We start from the raw sequence: 24,047 nt of genomic DNA, 5'->3' as shown, positions 1-24,047 counted from the left end.
TTATTTTGGTTGCACCGAGTCGTAGTTGTGGCAGGCGGTCTCCCCAGTTGCAGCTCTCAGGCTCCTTAGTTGCAGCTTGCTGGCTCCTTAGTTGTGGCATGCGAACTCTTAGTTGCGGCATGCATGTGGGATCCAGTTCCCTGACCAGGGATCGAACCTGGGCCCCCTGCATTGGGAGCGCAGTCTTACCCGCTGTGCCACCAGGCAAGTCCCAAGACGTGTGTCTGTTTCTTAATTATTTGTAAGAGTTCTTTACCTATTATGCACGTTAATCCATTGCTACATATGTAACAGTGTTGTTTCCTAACTTTGCTTATGATATCTTTCATTGTGCATGATTTTAAATTCTTTTCTTTTTCTTTCTTTCTTTCTTTCTTTATTTTTGGCTGCATTGGGTCTTTGTTACTGAGTGCGGGCTTTCTCTAGTTGCGGCAAGTGAGGGCCACTCTTTGTTGTGGTGCACGGGCTTCTAATCACCGTGGCTTCTCTTGTTGCGGAGCACAGGCTCTAGGAGTGTGGGCTTCAGTAGTTGTGGCACATGGGCTCAGTAGTTGTGGCTCGCGGGCTCTAGAGCACTGGCTCAGTAGTTGTGACACACGGGCCTAGTTGCTCTGCAGCATGTGGGATCCTCCTGGACCAGGACTCGAACCCGTGTCCCCTGCACTGGCAGGTGTATTCTTAACCACTGTGCCACCAGGGAAGTCCCTAATTTTAAATTCTTATGAAGTAAATTTGTCAATATTTTTCTTCATGATATCTGTATTTTATGTATTGCTTCAAAAGACCTATCCCATCTATTTTACTTTTAAAAGTTATGTACGTTTTGGGTATTTCTCACTGACCCTTTGCCTATGTTTATTCCATGGAAAAAGTAAGTAAGCATTTTAATTTATTTTTTATTTTTTTGCGGTACACGGGCCTCTCACTGTTGTGGCCTCTCCCATTGCGGAGCACAGGCTCTGGACACGCAGGCTCAGCGGCCATGGCTCACGGGCCTAGCCGCTCCGCGGCATGTGGGATCTTCTCCGACCAGGGCACGAACCCGTGTCCCCTGCATCGGCAGGCGGACTCTCAACCACTGCGCCACCAGGGAAGCCCAGTGAGCATTTTTAAAAATAATATATTTAGCTAGTAATAAAGCTTCTTTATACACAAATCTTTTTTTATTCCCAATTTTTAAAACTCAGCATTTTTATACATGCTTTCATTTTATAACGTGGAATTACATCAAATTTTCTCTTGTTACCCAAGTTGGGGTAGATTTCCACTATCCCCTGAATTACTAATTTGATTGTAAATACCATTTTGCTTGCATATAGGATTAAACCTATGCTTGCCTTCTTAGCTCTTATTCATTGTAATAAAGCTAGAACAAAGACTGGTTTTAAAAGTAATGAAACATGAAAACTATATGAAACCTATACACGTATATGCTTGGTAGAAAATCTAAGAAGTGAAAATATAACCCAAGGGCATTAACAAAATCCCATTAATATTAAGAATGGTACTATAGTTTTTTAATGTTACTTACAAAAAACAGTTACAGTTTGAATATAAAGATCAAAATTTTAAATCATAAACTTCAATGGCAACTTTTCAGTTATTATTTTATTTGATTAAGACTCAGCATTTAACACTGTCAATCCCTCATTCCTTTTTGAAACTTTCTTCTTTTGGCCCCAGAGTCTCCTGGCTCTTTTTCCATTTATCTGGCTCCTTCAGGTTTCCTCTGTTAAAAAAAAAAAAAAAAATTATCCTTAACCTGTACCTTAAATGTTTATGTTCCCTAGATGCTTTCCTGGGACTTTTCTTATTTGACACCATCTCCTGACCCACCTCATCTACTCCTCTGACTTTCACTAATGTGTAATCTGAGTGCTAATGACTCACAGCATCTCCAGACCTTACCTTTCCCTGGGTTCCAAACCACATGTCCGTCTATTTGCTAGACATCCCACTGAACTCAATATCAACTTATCTAAAAATGAACACATTATCTTCATTGCTGTTTTTTCTCTACTGTCCAGTCAGTTCTCCTTCTAAACTTGTTCTTTCTGCTGGGTTGGCAGGTAGGGCATGTGGTGGTTTAAGCATTGACTCTCAAGAGTAGCCAGGGGCTGGGTGTGAATCCCAGCAACCTAATTACCTGGGTGACCTTGGGCAAGATATTTTACCACTCTAAACCTCAGCTTTCCTTTAAACTGGAACTAATAGTCCTACTACAAAGAGTTGTTGTGAGAATGCAATCAGATAATCATACAATGCTTGCCCTGAAATAATAACTCACTCCTCTGTGAGTGGTAGTTCACCCAGGTAGTTTGACACCTAAATAGAAACAGAGACTTTGAACCTTCTTTCTTCCTTACTTCTCACGTTCATGCAGTCTTCAAGTCCTATTAAGGCTGCTTTTAAAAGTGTCCTGGGGACTTCCCTGGTGGTCCAGTGGTAAAGAATCTGCCTTTCAATGCAGGGGACGTGGGTTCAATCTCTGGTCGGGGCACTAAGATCCCACATGCCACGGGGCAACTAAGCCCGCACGCCACAACTAGTGAGCTCACGCGCCTCAACAAGAGAGTCAGCATGCCACAAACTACAGAGCCCATGTGCCCTGGAGCCCGCGCGCCACAACTGGAGAAGAGAAAACCTGCATGCCACAACTAAAGAGAAGCCCGTGCACCACAACCAAGAGCCAGAGCACCACAACACAAGATCCCACATGCCTCAACAAAGATCCCGTGTGCCGCAACTGAGACCCAACAAAGCCAAAAAATAAATAAATAAATAAATAATTTTAAAAGTGTCCTGAATCTGCCTACATCTTGCTCTCCCTAATCATGATGCTGATCCCTGTTACCATCATCCTTTTAATCTAGCTGCCTCCTAATTAATCTTTCTGCCTCCATTCTTATCTACTCCTAATCCCAGTCTCTTCACAGCATCCAGCAAGACCTTTCCAATATCTGCCCTGCTTGCCTGCAATATAAAGGACAAATCCCTTAATTTAATCTGCAAGACCCTTCTTAAGCTGGTTTTGTTTCCATGCCTGCTTCAAATCTCATCACCGAAGCAGTGACTGCAATAACTGTCTTGCAAAATCTTATTGTAAAACTAATATAAACTGATTATAAGAAATTTGAGAAATTAAGAAAGAAAAAAGGAAAAAAGCCCACAGTCCTTCTATTGTTATCATTTGGTATTGCTCTCTGATTTTTTTAATGCATACATGTACACAGCTGTCATCAAATTGAATATGTAGCTTTGTTTATGGGGATGTTTTGTTTTTAAAAAGCATGCCTAAATACATGCTTGTTGTTTAAAAAAATACAGAGTAGCATGCCCCATTCATACATTATAACCCCAACATTTCTCCCAAACCCCCTAGTTTCATTCCCTTCTTTATGTCTGTGAGCAGAAATGCATTAGATATTTTATTCAACTTTTTCAATAACATTGCCTCAAGCATTTTCTCATAACATTAAAAATATTTTGTAAAGTGGTGGTCCCTGGTGGTCCAGTGGTTAGGACTCTGCGCTTCCACTGCAGGGGCACGGGTTTGATTCCTGGTCGTGCCACTGCATGGCCAAAAATATATATATATTGTAAACTTCATTTTAATGGTGGCATATTAATGGTCATAGTAGTAGCTATGATGTGTGGAGTAACTACTCTGGGCCTAGCACACTGCTAATGTTGCACAATCCCCATTTGACTGATGAGGGAACTATATGACAAATAAAATGTCAGTTCAAACATTGCTGTGCCTCTCCTGTGGACACCTCAGTATTATGGATATGTGACAATTAATCATTAACCAGTCTTCCCCCATCTTTGGACATTTATGCTTTCTTATTTTTCCATATTATAAATAATTTAGTTACTATTATCATGTTAGTCCGTGTCTGCATTTCAAATTATTTCCTAATGAAGTTTACTAAAAGTGAATATGTTTGAAGTTTTTGACACATATTGACAATTGCCTTCCTGAAAGGTTATACCAATTTGCAAGGAGTGATTAATTCTAATGGGAGGGAAGGGAGAGAAAGAAGGTGACACTTCACAGAGGAGGTGACATTTGAGCTGGCTTATGCAGGATGAGTAGGACTTTGCCGGAAAAAGCAGGGTGAGCAGAGCATTCCAGATAGGAAAGGAACTGAGAGCAAAGGCACCAGGCATGAGGGAGCCAACAGAGTTTGTTCCCTCAACTTATTTGCCACCAGAAACCCTCATCATTTAATTCTTCTAGAGTTGGCAGGGAAAAGAATCAGAACAGTCAAGGAGAAAGTTAAAATTCTAATATGCGATTTTGCCCTTTCACATATTTAGAAGCCATCTCAAATGAAGCTTTTTTTAAAGTTCTGAGATGTTTGTGTTAGTCTGGTTGTTTCCTTTCCCAAAGGGGGAACAAATCCCATGAGGATTCAGTATAACAAACATATGCAACCTCTCTGGTCCCACCTGTTTCCCTGAATTCAGAGGGGCAAGAACAGTGCATTTAACGTTGGAACTAATATGAATAGGAGTCACTACCAACTGCCCTAGTTACAAGCAATGAGCAGAATATTACCAACTTCTTGTATTTGATATGATATATATCTATTTGATAAAATGGATAAAAGTAACTAAAATCTATTTTTAAATGTGAGGTAGGAGCCAGATACTAGGAGGTCACATTCTACAGTGAGCAGAGCTGTAGCTGGATTTCAGCATTTATCTGAGTATCAGGTGTCTGCAGTTCCTTCTTTCCAGGCTGGAGCAAGTGCTGAAAGCCAAGGGGATAAAGGTGACAGGGTAAGGGAATGGGTTAGAGTGCTATTAGCAGAAGACAGCCATTCATGCCACCCAGGCAGGGCAGTAGAGGCTTCCACTAGCCACTTCTCACTCATGCTATCATCACAGCTGGAAATGCAATTTAGCCAGGAGGCCATTTCACATCATATTTTGAAGAAGGCAACTTATTAGTTGTAAATTAAGTAATGAAATATTTCTATCGTCTAGCTGCCATTTATGAAGTCTAGAGCGTATGAATTCAACCATCATAAAACCTAACTATGAAATAGAAATTGACAGAATTAGTGAAAAACATGAGTTACAGGCTGTTTTCAAATAAGTTGTGCCTTTCTGCTTTTAAGGAAGTGTAATAATAGGAATAGATGAAGTGATCAAATAGATGATCTGCTGGACCAGATCTTATTGATAGCTATCATTAGCATTTTCATACAAATACATTAGAATGGCTTTAGACATAGCCAGTCTTCCAGTTGTCTCCTGTTCTGCAAATGTCTCCTCTGAAGGGAGCCAAAAGTGGAAGTATTCTTCCTTACTGCTGCCACTGAAGCCTTAAAGGGACCAAAAGAGTACTTTCCTCTTAAGGTTCTTGCAAGTTATTGATTAGAGAATGTATATAAAATTCTTAACACTATGCCAACACCTCCTAGTGATAGAAGTGGGAGGAAGAGTTGTTATTTTGTTAGTATTGTGGTTATTATTATGTTTATTATTTTTACTAGATTATTTTACAACCTTGACTTTTATTCCTGACTTGCTAGTCTACTCCCCAGTCCTAACAAAGGAAGATGTAAGATTGGAAGACAGTGTCTTAAATTCCATTTGTCTGTCTATGAGAGACATAGAAAATGTGAAATGTGCCACTGGACCAGGTGTGCAGCTCTCTCCTGAGTGGGAACTGTCGTGCAGTTAGGGCATCATTCATAAGTGATGAACATCATCTGAATGGGAAACTTATGCTCATTCACAGCAACTTAATTCCTAAAAATGTCTGCATTAAGATGGTGAAAATGACTGAGATCTTTACCAAAAAGCTCTTACCAACTTAAAAAAATTTTAATCAGATGCTAGTGGAAGCCTCTGAGAAAGAAAGCCCTCAGTCTGCAACTTAACATTTCTCTTCAGCAATGCTGCATCCTCCTCCTGATTTCTTTAGATAACATTTGCAGCCTAAAACACAAAGTCACTTTATTCAGACTCATTATTTGGCCTCTTCTTAAACAGCCTTAGGTTTCAGAATCAAAACCTTCTATTTTTCTTTTTTATTCCTAGTTCTGACCCTCTGGTTCTTTCTCTAATATCATGCCCTTTCTTGCATATGTGTATAGAAGAAATATTTTTAAAATAGCACATTAGGGCTTCCCTGGTAGCGCAGTGGTTGAGAGTCCGCCTGCCGATGCAGGGGACACGGGTTCGTGCCCTGGTCCGGGAGGATCCCGCATGCCGCGGAGCGGCTGGGCCCGTGAGCCATGGCCGCTGAGCCTGCGCGTCCGGAGCCTGTGCTCTGCAACGGGAGAGGCCACAACAGTGAGAGGCCCGAGTACTGCAAAAAAAAAAAAAAGAAAAGAAAAGAAAATAGCACATTAAAAAGCGTAAAGTTATGTTATTTACCTAAAATGCTTGCATAATTTATTTCAGTGTCTTTAAATACTGAAAGCAATTGATCATAAAAATAGCTTGCACTCTTCCAATTATAAAATAAACAAGTCATGGGAATGTAATGTACAGCATGGTGACTGTAAAAAGTTTCTAAGAGAATAGATCTTAAGAGTTCTTACCACAAAAAAAATTAACTATGTGTGGTGATGGATGTTAAATAGACTTATTATGATCATTTTACAACATGTACAGATATCGAATCATTATGTTCTGCACCTGAAACTAATATAATGTTATATGTCATTTATACCTCGATTAAAAAAAAATAGCTTGCATTTAAGGTTAGTTTTGCATTGCTACTGCAGTTGCCATGGTAAATGAATTTTTATTTCTACTGCTGATGGGAGTGATTTCTGTTATTTATATTGATTGTATAGGACTTCCCTGGTGGCGCAGTGGTTAAGAATCCGCCTGCCAATGCAGGGGACACGGGTTCGAGCCCTGGTCCGGGAAGATCCTACATGCCATGGAGCAACTAAACCCGTGCGCCACAATTACTGAGCCTGCACTCTAGAGCCCACGAGCCACAACTACTGAGCCCACGTGCTGCAACTACTGAAGCCCGCGTGCCTAGAGCCTATGCTGTGCAACAAGAGAAGCCACCACAATGGGAAGCTCACGCACTACAACGAAGAATAGCCCCTGCTTGCTGCAACTAGAGAAAGCCCATGCACAGCAACCAAGACCCAATCCAGCCAAAAATAAATAAAATATTATTTTGACTGTATAGTTCTGTCCTGGAAAAAATTCGTGTAATATAATATTCTTCCATAAAACTTTATTTCTCTGATTCCCAGTTCTCTTCATCTTCATTATGATTAAGGCTTTTATTATTCAACTCTTTCTATCCACTTATCACTTATTCAACCCTTTATCACTTAACTTTGCCCTTTAATTTTTTCATAGGTTTCAGTCTTAATTTCGCAGATTTATTCTAAGCTCCTTGATGAGAGATACTGCCTTAGAGCAGGGGTATATTGTACACTGGAGTCACAGGTTGTGCCACACATTGATTGGTGGGAGTTATCAACAAAGTCAGTGAACTTCATCTGTTCATTCATATTACATTGAAGATTTTTAATGCCACATCAAAATTAATAAATATCTGAAATATGCATCTCCTTCTTCCCCAGGTTAACCAGCTTCATGGCATCCCCAAGCTTCTACAGCTCCTCAAAATTCAGAATGAAGATATCCAGCGAGCTGTGTGTGGGGCCTTGAGAAACTTGGTGTTTGAAGATAATGACAACAAATTGGAGGTAGCTGAACTCAGTGGAGTACCTCGGCTGCTCCAGGTGCTGAAGCAAACCAGAGACTTGGAGACTAAGAAACAAATAACAGGTAGTGCTTACTGACTATTACAGGGGGTAGCACAGTGCACCCCAGCCAGATGTGTTAATATCATCTGTTTTTTTCTGAGGTTTCCTGGAACAAATGATTGATGGGCTCATTGTTATCTGAGAGGGCTTTCAAGGAACATTATTACTGCTAGCTTAGACCCCAGATTCAAGTCAAGTTTGAATTCCTTTTTTCTGAAGTGGAAATGATTCTGAGGCTTTTGGTTAATATTTTTAGTTAGAAGTTCTATGCAGCTTCCATCACCTGGACCTCTCTCAATACGAGCTTCCTCGCTTACCTGTCCCTCTACACCCCCAAAAAAGAAAAAAGCATGACTGGATATGTTTTTCAGTTCTCCATTTTATATTTCTACTCAAATACTGATTTGGAAAAATAAATATCTCCCTTCTGTGCATGGATTGGAAAACTAAAATAATCAGATAGAACTAAACTAACGGTTTTGGTAATTCTTGAAGCATGGAGAAAGGAGGACTAGTTTCATTTAAATGAATAGTACGTATGATAGAAGAGAAGATAGTTCATTGAAAATGAAATGAAAATGGTTCATCAGCTCTCGGCTAAAGCTCCATGAACACATTACAGAGTGCAAGAAACATTACTGAGTGTAATCATCAGTAGTATTGCCTTGGGGAAACTTTTAAGTATCTTCAGTGTCCCAGGTAGTAGACATTTTTAATTTATTCTCACAAAAACCTTAGGTTTTGGGGTATTTTTAGGTATTATTGGCTACTAAATCTCAGTTTTACGGATGACGAAACTAAGGTCCAAAGAACTTAACCCTTTCTAATATATCATATAAAAGTTTTTTTAATGATAATAGTTGACAGTCTTCATGCTTACTTAAAAGAAGTACTCCATAAATATTGTTTAAGTTGAACTGAATATATGTTGCACTTTTGCCATCCTTTATTATACAACAGTATTCTTTTTTTCTATAAAAATGTTGTCATTATATCCTCTCTATCCATTTATATCTCAAAATATCACATTTTTCTATCTCAATATATTTTAATTTTATAAAACTATATGAAGGGTTGCACCGTACTACCCTTCTGCCAGCATGCTGTCATGTCCCATGAGAGATTTCCTTTCATATCCATGACTTATATTAAAACACCTACAGAAATTAAGAGTGATATCACTTATTCATTCATTCATTCATTCAGCCAACATTTAGAGGGCAGCCTTCAAGTACCAACCAGGGTGAATCACAGTCTAGAGAGGTTGTGAATTTTATTTTCCATCTACTAAAACGTGAACAATTATGTGATGGTTGGCATTAAAAAAAAACAAAAACAAAAAAATAGCAACCAAACCTCATGTTTAGAACCTAACATTTTCTTTATTAAAAAACAGTTATGAACCACGAAAGAGAATCAAACAGATTATTCTGTTTTACACTCAGAAAAGACTTCATGAGGAGATATATTTCACTGTGGACCTTAAAAGAGATTTAGGCTTTGGACTAGCGTTTTGAAGGAGAATGAAAGTTATTCCCAGCAAAGTGAAAATCACTAGCAAAGCAAAGAAGCTGCTGGTCGTTCACAGGAAACTTGGGTAATAGAGTGATCGAGGTTAGGGTGTGTGGTAGCCAGAAATGTTGGGAGGATGTGTGGCTCTGTGTCAAGGAATCCATTGTTTATGAACTTCCTCTTCTCTTGTGTAGGAAGAAGGAAGCTAAGGACAGAGAATGTTCTGTGGTATTGATGCCACAGAAACCACTGTCTTCTTTAGATAATCTACTGAGGTGACAAATGGAGTTTGATTGTGCAGTTCCCAGGATTTCTAGTATAAGCTAAACATCCCTACCAGAAAGTGTCCATTACATATTAATTGAATTGAGTTGATAGTTGAATGTTTGATACAAATCCTACTAAATAACTTCCTTTAGCTCTATTAATGGAAGTGCTAAATAAGTGCTTTTTGGGCCTCAAAAATAAATTGTTGACTAATTTAGACATGTTTATATCTTTGTTTAGAAACACAAAATGACACAGTAGAAACTAACACAGCATTGTAAAACAACTATACCCCAATTAAAAAAAAAACCACAAAGCGAGTAACCATATATGTGAATCTTTTCTTGTCTATTTTGTAAACATCTTTTTATTGAGCCTCTATTACATGCTAGTCATAAGCTTGGGCTTTCCATTTTTTATCTCTGTTCTTCCTGACAGCTCCATAAGGTATGGTATTATTGACTGTTTACATATGACCAGTGTGAGGCTCAGGGGGTTGAGTTGCCCAAGGTTGCACAGCTAGCAAAGAACAAGGCCAGATTTGAACCCAGTATTATCTGGGTGTTTTGCTGTATCAAAGTGGCTCCCACCTACTGTTTTGGGGGCAAAGAGTGACTCATTTTTACACTTCTTTAGGAAGGGGCTTTGTCTTTGAGATCTTGGATCAGAGAGCTCTCCCTTGCTCCTTTTTGGCCCTTCCTCTCTCTCTTCTTGCCACTGCCTTGATTCAAACCCTCTTCATCTCTCTGGTCTACTCTTGCAGTAACCTTGTGCCTGGCCTCTATGATTCAGTATTGCACATTCCCAGTCTGTCCACCACTCTGCTTCTGCAAAAAAAAAAAAAATCATTACGCACGTTCTTTAAATGTATAATTATTTTATTCTGCATTTGTAATGGTGCAGTAAGGTACCTTGAGTTTATTTATAGTTTTGAATAAATGGCCTTTGCTATAATGTGATATTCCAGGTAAGACTTAACAGAAGTTAGGTGAAAGGAGGAGTATGTCCATGCAAGGGAAATTGCAAAAACGTATTCCTCCTGCTGTGTGATAATTTTGAAAAACAAGTTTAAAAAGAACCACTTCTCCTCCTCCTGCTCCTCCTTGAAGATTTAATCATAAAATTTACAAGTTTTGCTACTAAACATTATACAGATTTAGTTAAATAACTATATTTCCAGTCCTAAAGAGCAATATTAATAAAACATGGGTTTCAATATCTATTAAATCCCTTTACTAGGTAGCTGCATTTTGTAGATATCAATTGGCAATAAGTTCCTAGATAATGCAGTTATCATTATCTTTCTTATAATTGCTAATTATTCAAAGTATATCCCTTACCAGAATCCAGTTCCCCTTCTTTTTGGCTAGAATGAGAGCTTAGTGATAGAAAATTACGGACAGAACAGCTACAACAGAGAAATATAATAATAGAAATTTAGGCACTATGATTAAATTGACCGGAAGTTAAAGGTGAAACAAATGAAAATCCAAACCCTAAATATAATACAGTATCGGGGAATATAGAATCTAATCATTGAAAGGGACATCTATTTAGTGTCATCTAAACCATTAATTTCCCAATGAGAGAAATTGGAATCATATTTAAAGTATAAATTCCTGGAATTCATCCTGGGAGTCAGGCTTAGTAAGTTTGTGGTGTGGCCCAGGAATGTGTGATTCTAATTTGTCACTGGGCTCATTTGGTGACTGCTAGTCTCTTCAAACACTCTAGTTTTAAGATTAAACCCCCTTGTCAATATTTTGATAAAGGATGAGCTCATTTTTTTTATTGGCTCCAGTGATAGTGCTGGATCTTATAAGCAGATCTTTCTGTTTTCTTCAAAGCTGTCTTAGAAGTTTATACTTTCACTGAGCCAAAATCTCCATCCTCAGAATTTCTGCTCATTGGTCTGGTTTTGTCTTCTATAGCCACAGAAAATAATATGTAGTTGTTGAATTTGCATTTCTTTAGTTACTAGAGAGCCTGCATTCCTATGTATATTAGACTCTTTTAGCTTTGGGTTAATTTTTCTACTAGTAATTTAATTTTTAATGATTTATTAGAACTCTGTATACTAATGATATTTAACCCTTTGTCCTATATCAGCATGCACATTTTCCCAATTTGTAATTGGTCATTTATTGATTTTGTATGTATGTGTGTGAGGGTGTGTGTGTATAAGTACAATCCCGAATCTCTAGTGAACATTTAAGCTCTTCCTTAGCCTTGTACCATACAGAAATTTGGCAAGCATGACACTTCTGTACAATATCCTACATTAAAAATTCAAAAGTTATACTAAAACTCCCCAAACCTTATACTTCTGTAGAAATAATACAGCATGACAAGCTACAAAGGACATTGACTGTTGGAGGAAAATTCCACTCCCTTTATTCAAACTAATCCTCTCTGGTTTTTATTGTAAGGTGTACTTTTCCTTTGAGTGCTCTGTGTGGTCCTTTTTAAAGAGAGGAAATATCATTATGCTTCACATTTTTAAGCCTCTGACAGGCAGAGGCTGTTAATTTGTTTGCTTATTTAGAAGAGGAAGCTTGTTTTTTTCTTTTCTTTCTTATCTTTAGCTTTCTTTTATAGCTTAGTAACCAAAACTCAACGTCAGACCTCTCTTTCAATTGTTTTCAACCACCTTAGGAGTTTTTGGAGTTTTATTCTGTCTGTCCCTCTCCAGGGCCTCTTAAGATGAGGTGTGACCCATGAAGTCATTGTGTTGCAAAACCTGTGGCGGAGGGACACTGCTCATGACTAACCCCAAATGCCAGTTTGATCAGGAAAAGACCTTCATCAGCCAGAATTCTAGTCCTCACGAAGCACTAGACCCAGCATTGCTCTGTCTAATGGCAGCTAGATGTAAGCTATGGTGGAAATTTGGTTATTTAAAAAATTAGTTACTTGTACACAAAGTAAACTGTTTAAGCCCAAAAGACTACATTAGGCCTAGAGTGTTCTAACTGATGGGCCAAATAAAAGTATGGTTGATTAACTACTAAGCTTTAACCATACAGACTATTATTTCCGTCATTAATATCAAGGGAGGTGATATCTCCATGTAATTCTGGCAAGACCACCATGTTTGCTTTTTTCATAAAGTGGACTGTCCTGTATATCTGTGCTTCCTCTGTCCTTCATGCAGATGAAGCAGTAAATTTAAGAGGTAAGATTTAACTGGGCGGTGGGGGCATAAACAGGAAGAAAATAAAGATCCCTTCTCTTTCTGTCCCCTCTCTGTTTCTCCTTTCCTGGATGATAGCGAGTTAGAGTAACTTACTGAAGAATGAATGATGGCAAAGCAACTTGACACCTGCTGGGAGTCACTGGAATAGCAAGCAATAGGGGTATAGTCCTTCCACTGAATCAGAGGTATTTAAGCACCAAATTTGTGAGAAAAACAAATCCTAAGTGTATATGCCACTTTGTATTCTCTCTCAGTACCCAGCTTCAGTCCCTGTCTCACAAATGCCCTGGGAAATACAGTATCCTGTTATCTTAATTTCTTCCTGAGTTGGCTTATATGGCCTTTCTTTTTAATTGGGGGTGGAGGGGATTCAAGAGGAATAGGAAAGTTAAGTGAGTAAATGTGGTACCAGTCTTAGACCAATGCTTAGGCCATGCAAGTTGGCAGGTAGATAAAATGCTCTTGTCTCTCCTTCTCTGCCAAACTGTAACATAAGAAGTAGATGAGGTAGAGCCAGCATAAATTCTGGCAGGACATAAAGTCTGCCATTGGGTAGGAGTTAATAAATATTAATTGGTGATGTTGAGAAGCCCGCTGTTGACAGGCATAGGCAAAAGCATTCTAGAGGCTCTTCCTGCTATTATTGGAAGGCAGATGTCAAGTGGGAGTTGCAGGCAGTGGGGAGCAGTAGGCAGGCAGAGATGTCCTTAGATATGTATGTATCTAAGGGAGAAAACTACGACTTTTAAAATGCTGAACTCTTTAATTACAACAGGATCATTTCAAGCTTTCCTGTTGGTGACCCCAGAATTTATACTAATGAGGTCAGCTTTGTGGTAGGGTCATTTAAGAGAAACAACAATAAGGATTTTTGGCATTCATTTATGTTCTTGATTAAACATGTATAGTTTTACATTGTAAGTTCTCTTTCTCCCTCTCTCTCTCTCTGTATGTATATGTGTGTGTATACATATATATATATATATATTAAACATCTTTATTGGAGTATAGTTACTTTACAATGGTGTGTTAGTTTCTGCTTTACAACAAAGTGAATCAGTTATACATATACATATGTCCCCATATCTCTTCCCTCTTGCGTCTCCCTCCTTCCCACCCTCCCTATCCCACCCCTCTAGGTGGTCACAAAGCACTGAGCTGATCTCCCTGTGCTATGCGGCTGCTTCCCACTAGCTATCTATTTTACTTTTGGTAGTGTATATGTCAGTGCTACTCTCTCACTTCGTCCCAGCTTACCCTTCCCCCTCCCCGTGTCCTCAAGTCCATTCTCTAGGAGGTTTGTGTCTTTATTCCCGTCTTGCCCGTAGGTTCTTCATGACCATTTTTTTCTTTTTAGATTCCGTATATATGTGTTAGCGTACGGTATTTGTTTTTCTCTTTCTGACTTACTTCACTCTGTATGACAGACTCTAGGTCCATCCACCTCACTACAAATAACTCAATTTCGTTTCTTTTTATGGCTGAGTAATATTCCATTGTCTCACCACTAGTATACATATATATATATATATTTTTTTTTTTTTAATTTTTCTTATGGAACAGCTTCCATTGCCATCTAATGAGGTCTAAACAGGTTCTTTCCCTTGGGAAAAGGGCTGTCTCCCCCTACCTTTTTTTTTTTTTTTTTTCCTTTTATAAGTAGCCATAGCTCTAGGGGTGACGGTCTTAACTGATCTTTTCAGCAGTCGTTTTGACCCAACCCTGCACTGTCTTGATGGTACTCTTTGCTTTTCTAGGTTTGCTGTGGAATTTGTCCTCTAATGACAGACTGAAGAATCTCATGGTAACAGAAGCCTTGCTTACCCTGACTGAGAATATCATCATCCCCTTTTCGGGGTGGCCAGAAGGAGACTACCCCAAAGCAAATGGTTTGCTCGATTTTGATATATTCTACAATGTCACAGGATGCCTAAGGTAATACCACTCTACAACCGCCCTCAACCTTTTCTCTGTACACTTTAAATATTGCATCCAGATCTGTCTAAAACTCTACCCAATTACCTGGAGATATGGTAAAAATTATAAACATCACTCTAAATACTAGAAGCACAATGTAGAAAGAGTATTTTTTCCAGACATGTTTGATTCCAGAAGCTACCCACATTAGCTCATGAGAGAGAGCATGTCTTCCAATAAAGAAACTAGAAATCCAGTCCGAACACCTAGAAGTCCAGGCACACTGGCCTTTCCTGTCTCACAGGATTTAAGCCAGGCTCCATGCTGTATTTTTAGTTCACAAAAATATAATTTAATGACATGATTAAAAAAATAGTTTTGAACCTGCAGTTTTTAAATAGGCAACAAAGCCTGAAAGGATAGAATGTCTTACCACAAGAATAGCTTACAAAAAACATTAGTTTGATCAGCATTTCTAAATATTGGGATGAAAAAATGCTAGAACTGTTTTCTCCCCTGGGCTGTCAGATGCCAGCTAAACCAAGAGGAAATAGAAACACATGCAAGAGGAAGAAACGTTAGTCTCAACTTTTGTAGAAGCGTGCCTCTCAAGCTTTCTTATATATATTTGAAAATAATCATTGTCCTTTATGTCCAAGGATTAAAAGAAACCAGATAGATATGCAATCAAAAATAGGCAGCCCAGAATAAGTTGGGTCATATTCTGCCTTCTGATCTTTTCTCTAGTTTCACAGTTCACTTCTTGAGGGAATCTGTTTGGATGATAACAGAGGGAATTTATTATGGTAAGATGTTTATCTTATCTCCACAGTTAATCACACAGTAATGCATATCAAATGCCAGTTTTTTATAAAGAATTACGTTAGCCACTGAGAGTTTTACAAAGATGAATAAGAAAATTCTTAACTGACCTTTAATCTAGCAGGGGATGCAGATAAGCAAATAAACTAGAATGCAATGAAATATGTTACAGCAGTGATTCTCAAAGCGTGGCCCCTGGACTAGCAGCATGTGTATTACCTGGAACTTATTAGAATTCTCAGCTTTCACCCCAGACCTACTAAATCAGAAGTTTCAGGAACACGTGTCAGGAACAAGTGAAGTGCTGCAGGGATGCAGAACAAAAGGACCATTCATGCCAGCTGAGTGGGATCAGAGGTGCCAAATGAGCTGGGCTTTGGTGGGCTATTTCAGTAGACAGAAATTCTCTAGGTAGTATCCCTTGAAATTTATTTGCTATACAGTCCACTAGAACTGCTTTTCTTTTTTTTTTAAAGTCTTTATTGGAGTATAATTGCTTTACAATGTTGTTAGTTTCTGCTGTATAACAAAGTGAATCAGCTATATGCATATGTATATCCCCATATCCCCTCCCTCTTGCGTCTCCTTCCCACCCTCCTTATCCCACCCCTCTAGGTGGTCGCAGAGCACCGAGCTGATCTCCCTGTGCTATGCGGCTGCTTCCCACCAGCTATCTGTTTTACATTTGGTAGTGTATATATGTCAATGTTACTCTCTCACTTCATCCCAGCTTACCCTTCCCCCTCCCCGTGTCCTCAAGTCCATTCTTTACATCTGTGTCTTTATTCCTGTCCTGCCCCTAGGTTCATCAGAACCATTTTTTTTTTTAGATTCCATATGTATGTGTTAGCATATGGTATTTGCTTTTCTTTTTCTGACTTACTTCACTCTGTATGACAGACTCTAGGTCCATCCACCTCACTACAAATAACTCAATTTCCTTTCTTTTTATGGCTGAGTAATAGTCCATTGTATATATGTGCCACATCTTCTTTATCCATTAATCTGTCGATGGACACTTAGGTTGCTTCCATGTCCTGGGTATTGTAAATAGTGCTGCAGTGAACATTGTAGTACATGACTCTTTTTGAATGATGGTTTTCTCAGAGCATATGCCCAGTAGTGAGATTGCTGGGTCATATGGTAGTTCTACTTTTAGTTTTTTAAGGAACCTCCATACTGTTCTCTGTAGTGGTTATATCAATTTACATTCCCACCAACGGTGCAAGAAGGTTCCCTTTTCTCCACACCCTCTCCAGTGTTTATTGTTTGTAGATTTTCTGATCATGGCCATTCTGACCAGTGTGAGGTGATACCACATCGTAGTTTTGATTTGCTTTTTTCTAATGATTAGTGATGTTGAGCATCTTTTCATGTGTTTGTTGGCAATCTGTTTATCTTCTTTGGAGAAATGTCTGTTTAGGTCTTCTGCCCATTTTTGGATTGGGTTGTTTGTTTTTTTGATATTGAGCTGCAAAGCTGCTTGTATACTTTGGAGATTAATCCTTTGTCAGTTGCTTTGTTTCCAAATATTATCTCCCATTCTGAGGGTTGACTTTTGGTCCTGTTTATGGTTTCCTTTGCTATGCAAAAGCTTTTAAGTTTCATTAGGTCCCATTTGTTTAGTTTGGTTTTTATTTCCATTTCTCTAGGAGGTGGGTCAAAAAGGATCTTGCTGTGATTTCTGTTGTACAGTGTTCTGCCTATGTTTTCCTCTAAGAGTTTGATAGTGTCTGGGCTTACATTTAGGTCTTTAATCCATTTTGAGTTTATTTTAGTGTATGGTGTTAGGAAGTGTTCTAATTTCATTCTTTCAATGTAGCTGTCCAGTTTTCCCAGCACCACGTATTGAAGAGGCTATCTTTTCTCCATGGTATATTCTTGCCTCCTTTATCAAAGATAAGGTGACCATATGTGTGTGGGTTTATCTCTGGGCTTTCTATCCTGTTCCATTGATCTATATTTCTGTTTTTGTGCCAGTACCATACTGTCTTGATTACTGTAGCTTTGTAGTATAGTCTGAAGTCTGGGAGCCTGATTCCTCCAGCTCCGTTTTTCTTCAAGATTGCTTTGGCTATTTGAGGTCTTTTGTGTTTCCATACATATTCTGAAATCTTTATTTCTAGTTCTGTGAAAAATGCCATTGGTAGTTTGATAGGGATTGCATTGAATCTGTAGATTGCTTTGGGTAGTATAGTCATTTTCACAATATTGTTTCTTCCAATCAAAGAACATGATATATCTCTCCGTCTGTATCATCTTTAATGTCTTTTATCAGTGTCTTATAGTTTTCTGCATACAGGTCTTTTGTCTCCTTAGGTAGGTTTATTCCTAGATATTTTATTCTTTTTGTTGCAGTGGTAAATGGGAGTGTTTCCTTAATTTCTGTTTCAGATTTTTCATCATTAGTGTATAGGAATGCCAGAGATTTCTGTGCATTAATTTTGTATCCTGCTACTCTACCAAATTCATTGATTAGCTCTAGTAGTTTTCTGGTAGCATCTTTAGGATTCTCTATGTATAGTATGTCATCTGAAAACAGTGACAGCTTTACTTCATCTTTTCCAATTTGGATTCCTTTTATTTCTGTTTCTTCTCTGATTGCTGTGGCTAAAACTTCCACAACTGTATTGAATAGTAGTGGTGAGAGTAGGCAACCTTGTCTTGTTCCTGATCCTAGAGGAAACGGTTTCAGTTTTCACCATTGAGGACGACATTGACTGTGGGTTTGTCATATATGGCCTTTAGTATGTTGAGGTAAATTCCCGCTAGGCCCTTTCTGAAGGGTTTTTATCATAAATAGATGTTGAATTTTGTTGAAAGCTTTTTCTGCATCTATTGAGATGATCATATGGTTTTTATTCCTCAATTTGTTAATACAGTGTATCACATTGATTGATTTGCATATACTGAAGAATCCTTGCATTCCTGGGATAAACCCCACTTGATCATGGTGTATGATCCTTTTAATGTGCTGTTGGATTCTGTTTGCTAGTATTTTGTTGAGGATTTTTGCATCTGTGTTCATCAGATATATTGGCCTGTAGTTTTCTTTTTTTGTGACATCTTTGTATCGTTTTGGTATCTGGGTGATGTTGGCCTCGTAGAATGAGTTTGGGCGTGTTCCTCCCTCTTCTATATTTCGAAAGAGTTTGAGAAGGATAGGTGTTAGCTCTTGTGTAGATGTTTGATAGAATTCGCTTGTGAAGCCATCTGGTCCTGGACTTTGTTTGTTGGAAGATTTTTAATCACAGTTTCAATTTCAGTGCTTATGATTGGTGTGTTTATATTTTCTATTTCTTCCTGATTCAGTCTCAGAAGGTTGTGCTTTTCTAAGAATTTATCCATTTCTTCTAGGTTGTCCATTTTATTGGCATATAGTTGCTTATAGAAATCTCACATGATCCTTTGTATTTCTGCAGTGTCAGTTGTTACTTCTTTTTTATTTCTAATTCTGTTGATTTGAGTCTTCTCTGTTTTTTTCTTGATGAGTCTGGCTAGTGGTTTATCAATTTTGTTTATTTTCTCAAAGAACTAGCTTTTAGTTTTATTGGTCTTTGCTATGTTTCCTTCATTTCTTTTTCATTTATTTCTGATCTGATCTTTATGATTTCTTTCCTTCTGCTAACTTTGGGGGTTTTTTGCTCTTCTTTCTCTAATTGCTTTAGGTGTAATGTTAGGTTGTTTATTTGAGATGTTTCTTGTTTCTTAAGGTACGATTGTATTGCTATAAACTTCCCTCTTAGAACTGCTTTTGCTGCATCCCATAGGTTTGGGGTCATCGTGTTTTCATTGTCACTTGTTTCTAGGTATTTTTTGATTTCCTCTTTGATTTCTTCAGTGATCTCTTGGTTATTTAATAATATATTGTTTAGCCTCCATGTGTTTGTATTTTTTTACAGTTTTTTTCCTGTAATTGATATCTAGTCTCATAGCATTGTGGTTGAAAAAGATACTTGATAACGATTTCAATTTTCTTAAATTAACCAAGACTTGATTTGTGACCCAAGATATGATCTATCCTGGAGGATGTTCCATGAGCACTTGAGAAGAAAGTGTATTCTCTTGTTTTTGGATGGAATGTCCTATAAATGTCAATTAAGTCCATTTTGTTTAATGTGTCATTTAAAGCGTGTGTTTCGTCATTTATTTTCATTTTGGATGATCTGTCCATTGGTGAAAGTGGGGTATTAAAGTCCTCTACTATTTTTGTGTTACTGTGGATTTCCCCTTTTATTGCTGTTAGCATTTGCCTTATGTACTGAGGTGCTCCTATGTTGGGTGCATAAATATTTACAATTGTTATATCTTCTTCTTGACTGATCCCTTGATCATTACGTAGTGTCCTTTGTCTCTTGTAATAGTCTTTATTTTATTGTCTACTTTGTCTGATATGAGAATTGCTAGTCCAGCTTTCTTTTGATTTCCATTTGCATGGAATATCTTTTTCCATCCCCTCACTTTCAATCTGTATGTGTCCCTAGGTTTGAAGTGGGTCTCTTGTAGATAGCATATATATCGGTCTTGTTTTTGTATCCATTCAGCCAGTCTGTGTCTTTTGGTTGGAGCATTTACTCTATTTACATTTAAGGTAATTATCGATATGTATGTTCCTACTCCCATTTTCTTAATTGTTTTGGGTTTGTTGTTGTAGGTCTTGTCCTTCTCTTGTGTTTCCTGCCTAGAGAAGTTCCTTTAGCATTTGTTGTAAAGCTGGTTTGGTGGTGCTGAATTCTCTTAGCTATTACTTGTCTGTAAAGCTTTGGATTTCTCTCTCAAATATGAATGAGATCCTTGCTGGGTAGAGTACTCTTGGTTGTAGGTTTTTCCCTTTCATCATTTTAAATATGTCCTGCCACTCCCTTCTGGCTTGCAGAGTTTCTGCTGAAAGCAGCTGTTAACCTTATGGGGATTCCCTTGTATGTTATTTGTTGTTTTTCCCTTGTGCTTTTAATATTTTTTCTTTGTATTTAATTTTTGATAGCTTGATTAATATGTGTCTCGGTGTGTTTCTCTTTGGGTTTATCCTGTATGGTGCTCTCTGTGCTTCCTGGACCTGATTGACTATTTCCTTTCCCATGTTAGGGAAGTTTTTGACCATAATCTCTTCAAATATTTTCTCATACCCTTTCTTTTTCTCTTCTTCTTCTGGGACCCCTATAATTTGAATGTTGGTATGGTTAATATTGTCCCAGAGGTCTCTGAGACTGTCCTCAATTCTTTTCATTCTTTTTTCTTTATTCTGCTCCCTGGCAGTATTTCCACCATTTTGTCTTCCAGCTCACCTATCTGTTCTTCTACCTCAGTTATTCTGCTATTAATGCCTTCTAGAGTCTTTTTAATTCAGTAATTGTGTTGTTCATCATTGTTTGTTTGCTCTTTAGTTCTTCTAGGTACTTGTTAAATGTTTTTTGTTTTTTCTCCATTCTGTTTCCGAGATTTTGGTTCATGTTTGCTATCATTACTCTGAATTCTTTTTCAGGTAGGTTGCCTATTTCGTCTTCATTTTTTTGGTCTTGTAGGTTTTTACCTTGCTCCTTCATCTGTAAGATATTTTTTTTGTCGTTTCTTTTTTTTTTTTTTGATGGGTGGTTCTGTGTTCCTGTCTTACTGGTTGTTTGGCCTCAGCCATCCAGCACTGGAGTTTGCAGGCAGTTGGATAGAGCTGGGTCTTGGTGCTGAGATGAGGACCTCCAGGAGGCCTCACTCCAATTGATATTCCCTGGGGTCTGAGGTTCTCTGTTAGTCCAGCAGTTTGGATTCGGAGTTCCCACCACATGAGCTCAGACCCAACCTCTGGCCTGGAAACCAAGATCCCACAAGCTTTGCGGTGTGGTTAAAAAAAAAAAGAAAAGAAAAAGAAAGAAAAAAAGGAGCAGTACAATATGAAAGAATAAGAAACAAAATAAAATTAGAAAGATTAAAAAATATATTAGGAAAAATAAAACTATAATTAACAACCAATCGCTGGGAGTTCCTCCTGTACCCTTAGCTGTCCATGGTCCCCCACCAGTGCCTGGTAAGTGCCCTAGTTGTGTGGAGACTCGAATTCCACATCCTCCTAGTACTCCACCCACTTGTAACCACTTTTTAATGTATTTTTGATTCATTAAAACATTTTGATTCATTTAAAAACATTTTGCATCTTAAAATTTTTCTGTCGCTCCCATTGCCTTACCATATGCGACAGAGTTCTTAGCATGACAGACTCAGGACTCTTTCAATTGAAAATGGCAGATACACAATTCAAAGTTCCTTAAATCAAGTGGCTCATGTGGCTGAGATGTTGACGGGCACTTGTAGAAGTGAAAGAAGTGCATCAGGAACCATGGCCTCAAGGACTGGGACGTAAATTCAGCATCTCTAGAACTCAGTCTCCTATTTACAGGCACACCTCGGAGATATTATGGATTCAGTTCTAAACCACCGCAATAAAGTGAATATTGCAATGAAGCAAGTCACACGATCTTTTCGGTTTTCCAATGCTTATTTAAGTATGTTTACATTATGCAACAGTCTATTAAGTGTGCAATGGCATTATGTCTTAAAGAAATCAATATACATACCTTAATTTAAAAATGCTTTATTACAAAAAATGCTAACCATCATCTAACAACACAGGGTTGCCGCAAACCTTCAATTTGTTAAAAAAAAAATGCAATGTCTGTGAAGCTCAATAAAGCAAAGCACAATAAAACGAAGTATGCCTGTATATCTCATCTCTGCTTACTCGTCTTCTTTGAAGACTACTGGGCTCATTCTCTAAAAATGCAAACAAGCCTTCTCCACGTAGCAGATCCCTAAATCACAGGCAGCCCTTGCTTAGCCACCCAGCAGAAAAAGTGCACTTCTTTCTTTAAATGTCAGTCTCCTGGAAGGTTTAACCCTGACTCTGCTTCTGAAAGCTGTGTATCGTTTGAGCCTCTGTTCCCCTAGATTGACCAGACCTGCTTCATGACAACAATAGCAACAAGGTCTGTTAAAGTAGCAAGAGGGAGGGGAACACTTGGTGGACAAACAAAACAAAAATAGAAGACACCTTCCTCAGTTACAGCATATGCAACCTTTCTCAGTCTATCCACAACCTTCTTTACAATCTTACTTCCCATTTTCCTGCAAACATATCCCAAAGTACAAGCAAGCTACAAAGTACTTGCTTTCCTTAGATATTATAGGTAATTTCATATAGCCAAGGCTTTATTCAATTTTACTGCCTGGTAAACATTTTCTATTATCATCTGCCTACTGATTACTTAATCTCCTAGTCATATAATAGCAAAGATAAAGTTAATCTTTTCTGTAAAACATTTTCCTGCCTCAGGCAAAAGCCATTACTTGTTTATAAGAATTCAAACAGGACTTTTTACAGGTAAGTCACCTCTGTACAGACTTTGTATTACATTACTATTTTTATGGGAAGTTGTTTACATACCTTTTTTATTAGATTGTGAACTCTAAGAGCTAAGCCTATGCATTTTTCTAATCTCTAATTCCTAGCACATAGCAAGGTTTCTGACATATAGTAAGCAAGTATAAAGTATTTGAGTGAAATGAGTAATGAACGAATGAGCAAATGAAAATCCATTAGGAATTAGGTGGATAATCATGTCTGGCAAGGTATCAAATTTGTGATGGAAAGTAATCAAACAGAAGTTGGAAACATTAGCTAAAGCCAGACTGAGGGGGCCTTATAAATCATGTTAAGGAGTTAATATTTTTCTTCTGTAAGCAAAGTTAGTAGTGTGGGGAGGATAGAAATATAAGTTCTGCATGAAGAAGAAAAATTATAATATCCACGTGAAAGGTGTATTGGGAAGGTGGAAATCTAAAAATAAAGATGTTGGTTGCACATCTTTTCCTGTAGTCTCCTTTTATGACAAAGGAATAACAGACTTGCGTGGTTTGGGTGAAGCAGTGCCCTTGTTGGCACACATTTTTCAGATATGTTATTGCCTGAATCCACTCCCATCATGATGACACCATTTTAAACAGTGTTTGCAAAGTCAGTCCAAACCACTGATTTGAACTACTTTCAGAAGCAGAATATTGCAAAATATTTGGGAAATTGAGTATCATAGTATTTGCTTACTAAAATATCTATTCTTATTTCATCTGTGTATCTAATTTATAATAATAATAGCTAATATTTACATTGTAAAAACTGTTCAGAATGCTTTATGAGGATTTCCTCAGTTTATTCTCAGGGCAACCCTTGTAAAGTAGACCTTCCCATTTTATAGATAAGGAAACTGGAGCTCAGAGAGCAGAGGTTAAGAGATTTTCCCAACATCGTACAGCTAGTAAGAGACAAAGCTGGAATTCTAATCCAGGAAGTCTGTCTCCAGGGCCAAGCTCTTCATCAGTGTGCTGGATACATTGATATTAGTCACATGTCTACAGACTGCTCTGCTGTGGATTAAGCCTCTGCCCTTCACAGTCTCGCAACCTCGCAGGGTCAGGTAGGCCAGTGTACAGTCACGTTCAGGTCTCATTATGGGCATTGTGTCTGCATTTCAGTGTTGTCTTTTTTTAGGAGTTCTATGCAAGTGGAACTCTGCACTACATTTCCT

General features: G+C 38.1%; 1 protein-coding gene across 1 annotated transcript in view; it reads left to right on the top strand.

Moving 5' to 3' along the window:
* Positions 1-24,047, top strand: part of PKP2 (plakophilin 2) — an 84,600-nt gene that overhangs the window by 31,787 nt on the left and 28,766 nt on the right. Inside the window, exons 5-6 of the mRNA XM_060024573.1 lie at positions 7,578-7,785; positions 14,496-14,673. Of these exons, the coding sequence (XP_059880556.1) occupies positions 7,578-7,785; positions 14,496-14,673 (386 nt within the window). The remainder of the gene's footprint in view (positions 1-7,577; positions 7,786-14,495; positions 14,674-24,047) is intronic.

The sequence above is a fragment of the Delphinus delphis genome, chromosome 11 (genome assembly GCF_949987515.2).
Source record: "Delphinus delphis chromosome 11, mDelDel1.2, whole genome shotgun sequence".
In the NCBI taxonomy this organism is placed as follows: domain Eukaryota; kingdom Metazoa; phylum Chordata; class Mammalia; order Artiodactyla; family Delphinidae; genus Delphinus; species Delphinus delphis.
The sequence above is the reverse complement of the archived record's forward strand: the minus strand, read 5'-3'. Positions and strand labels throughout refer to the sequence as shown.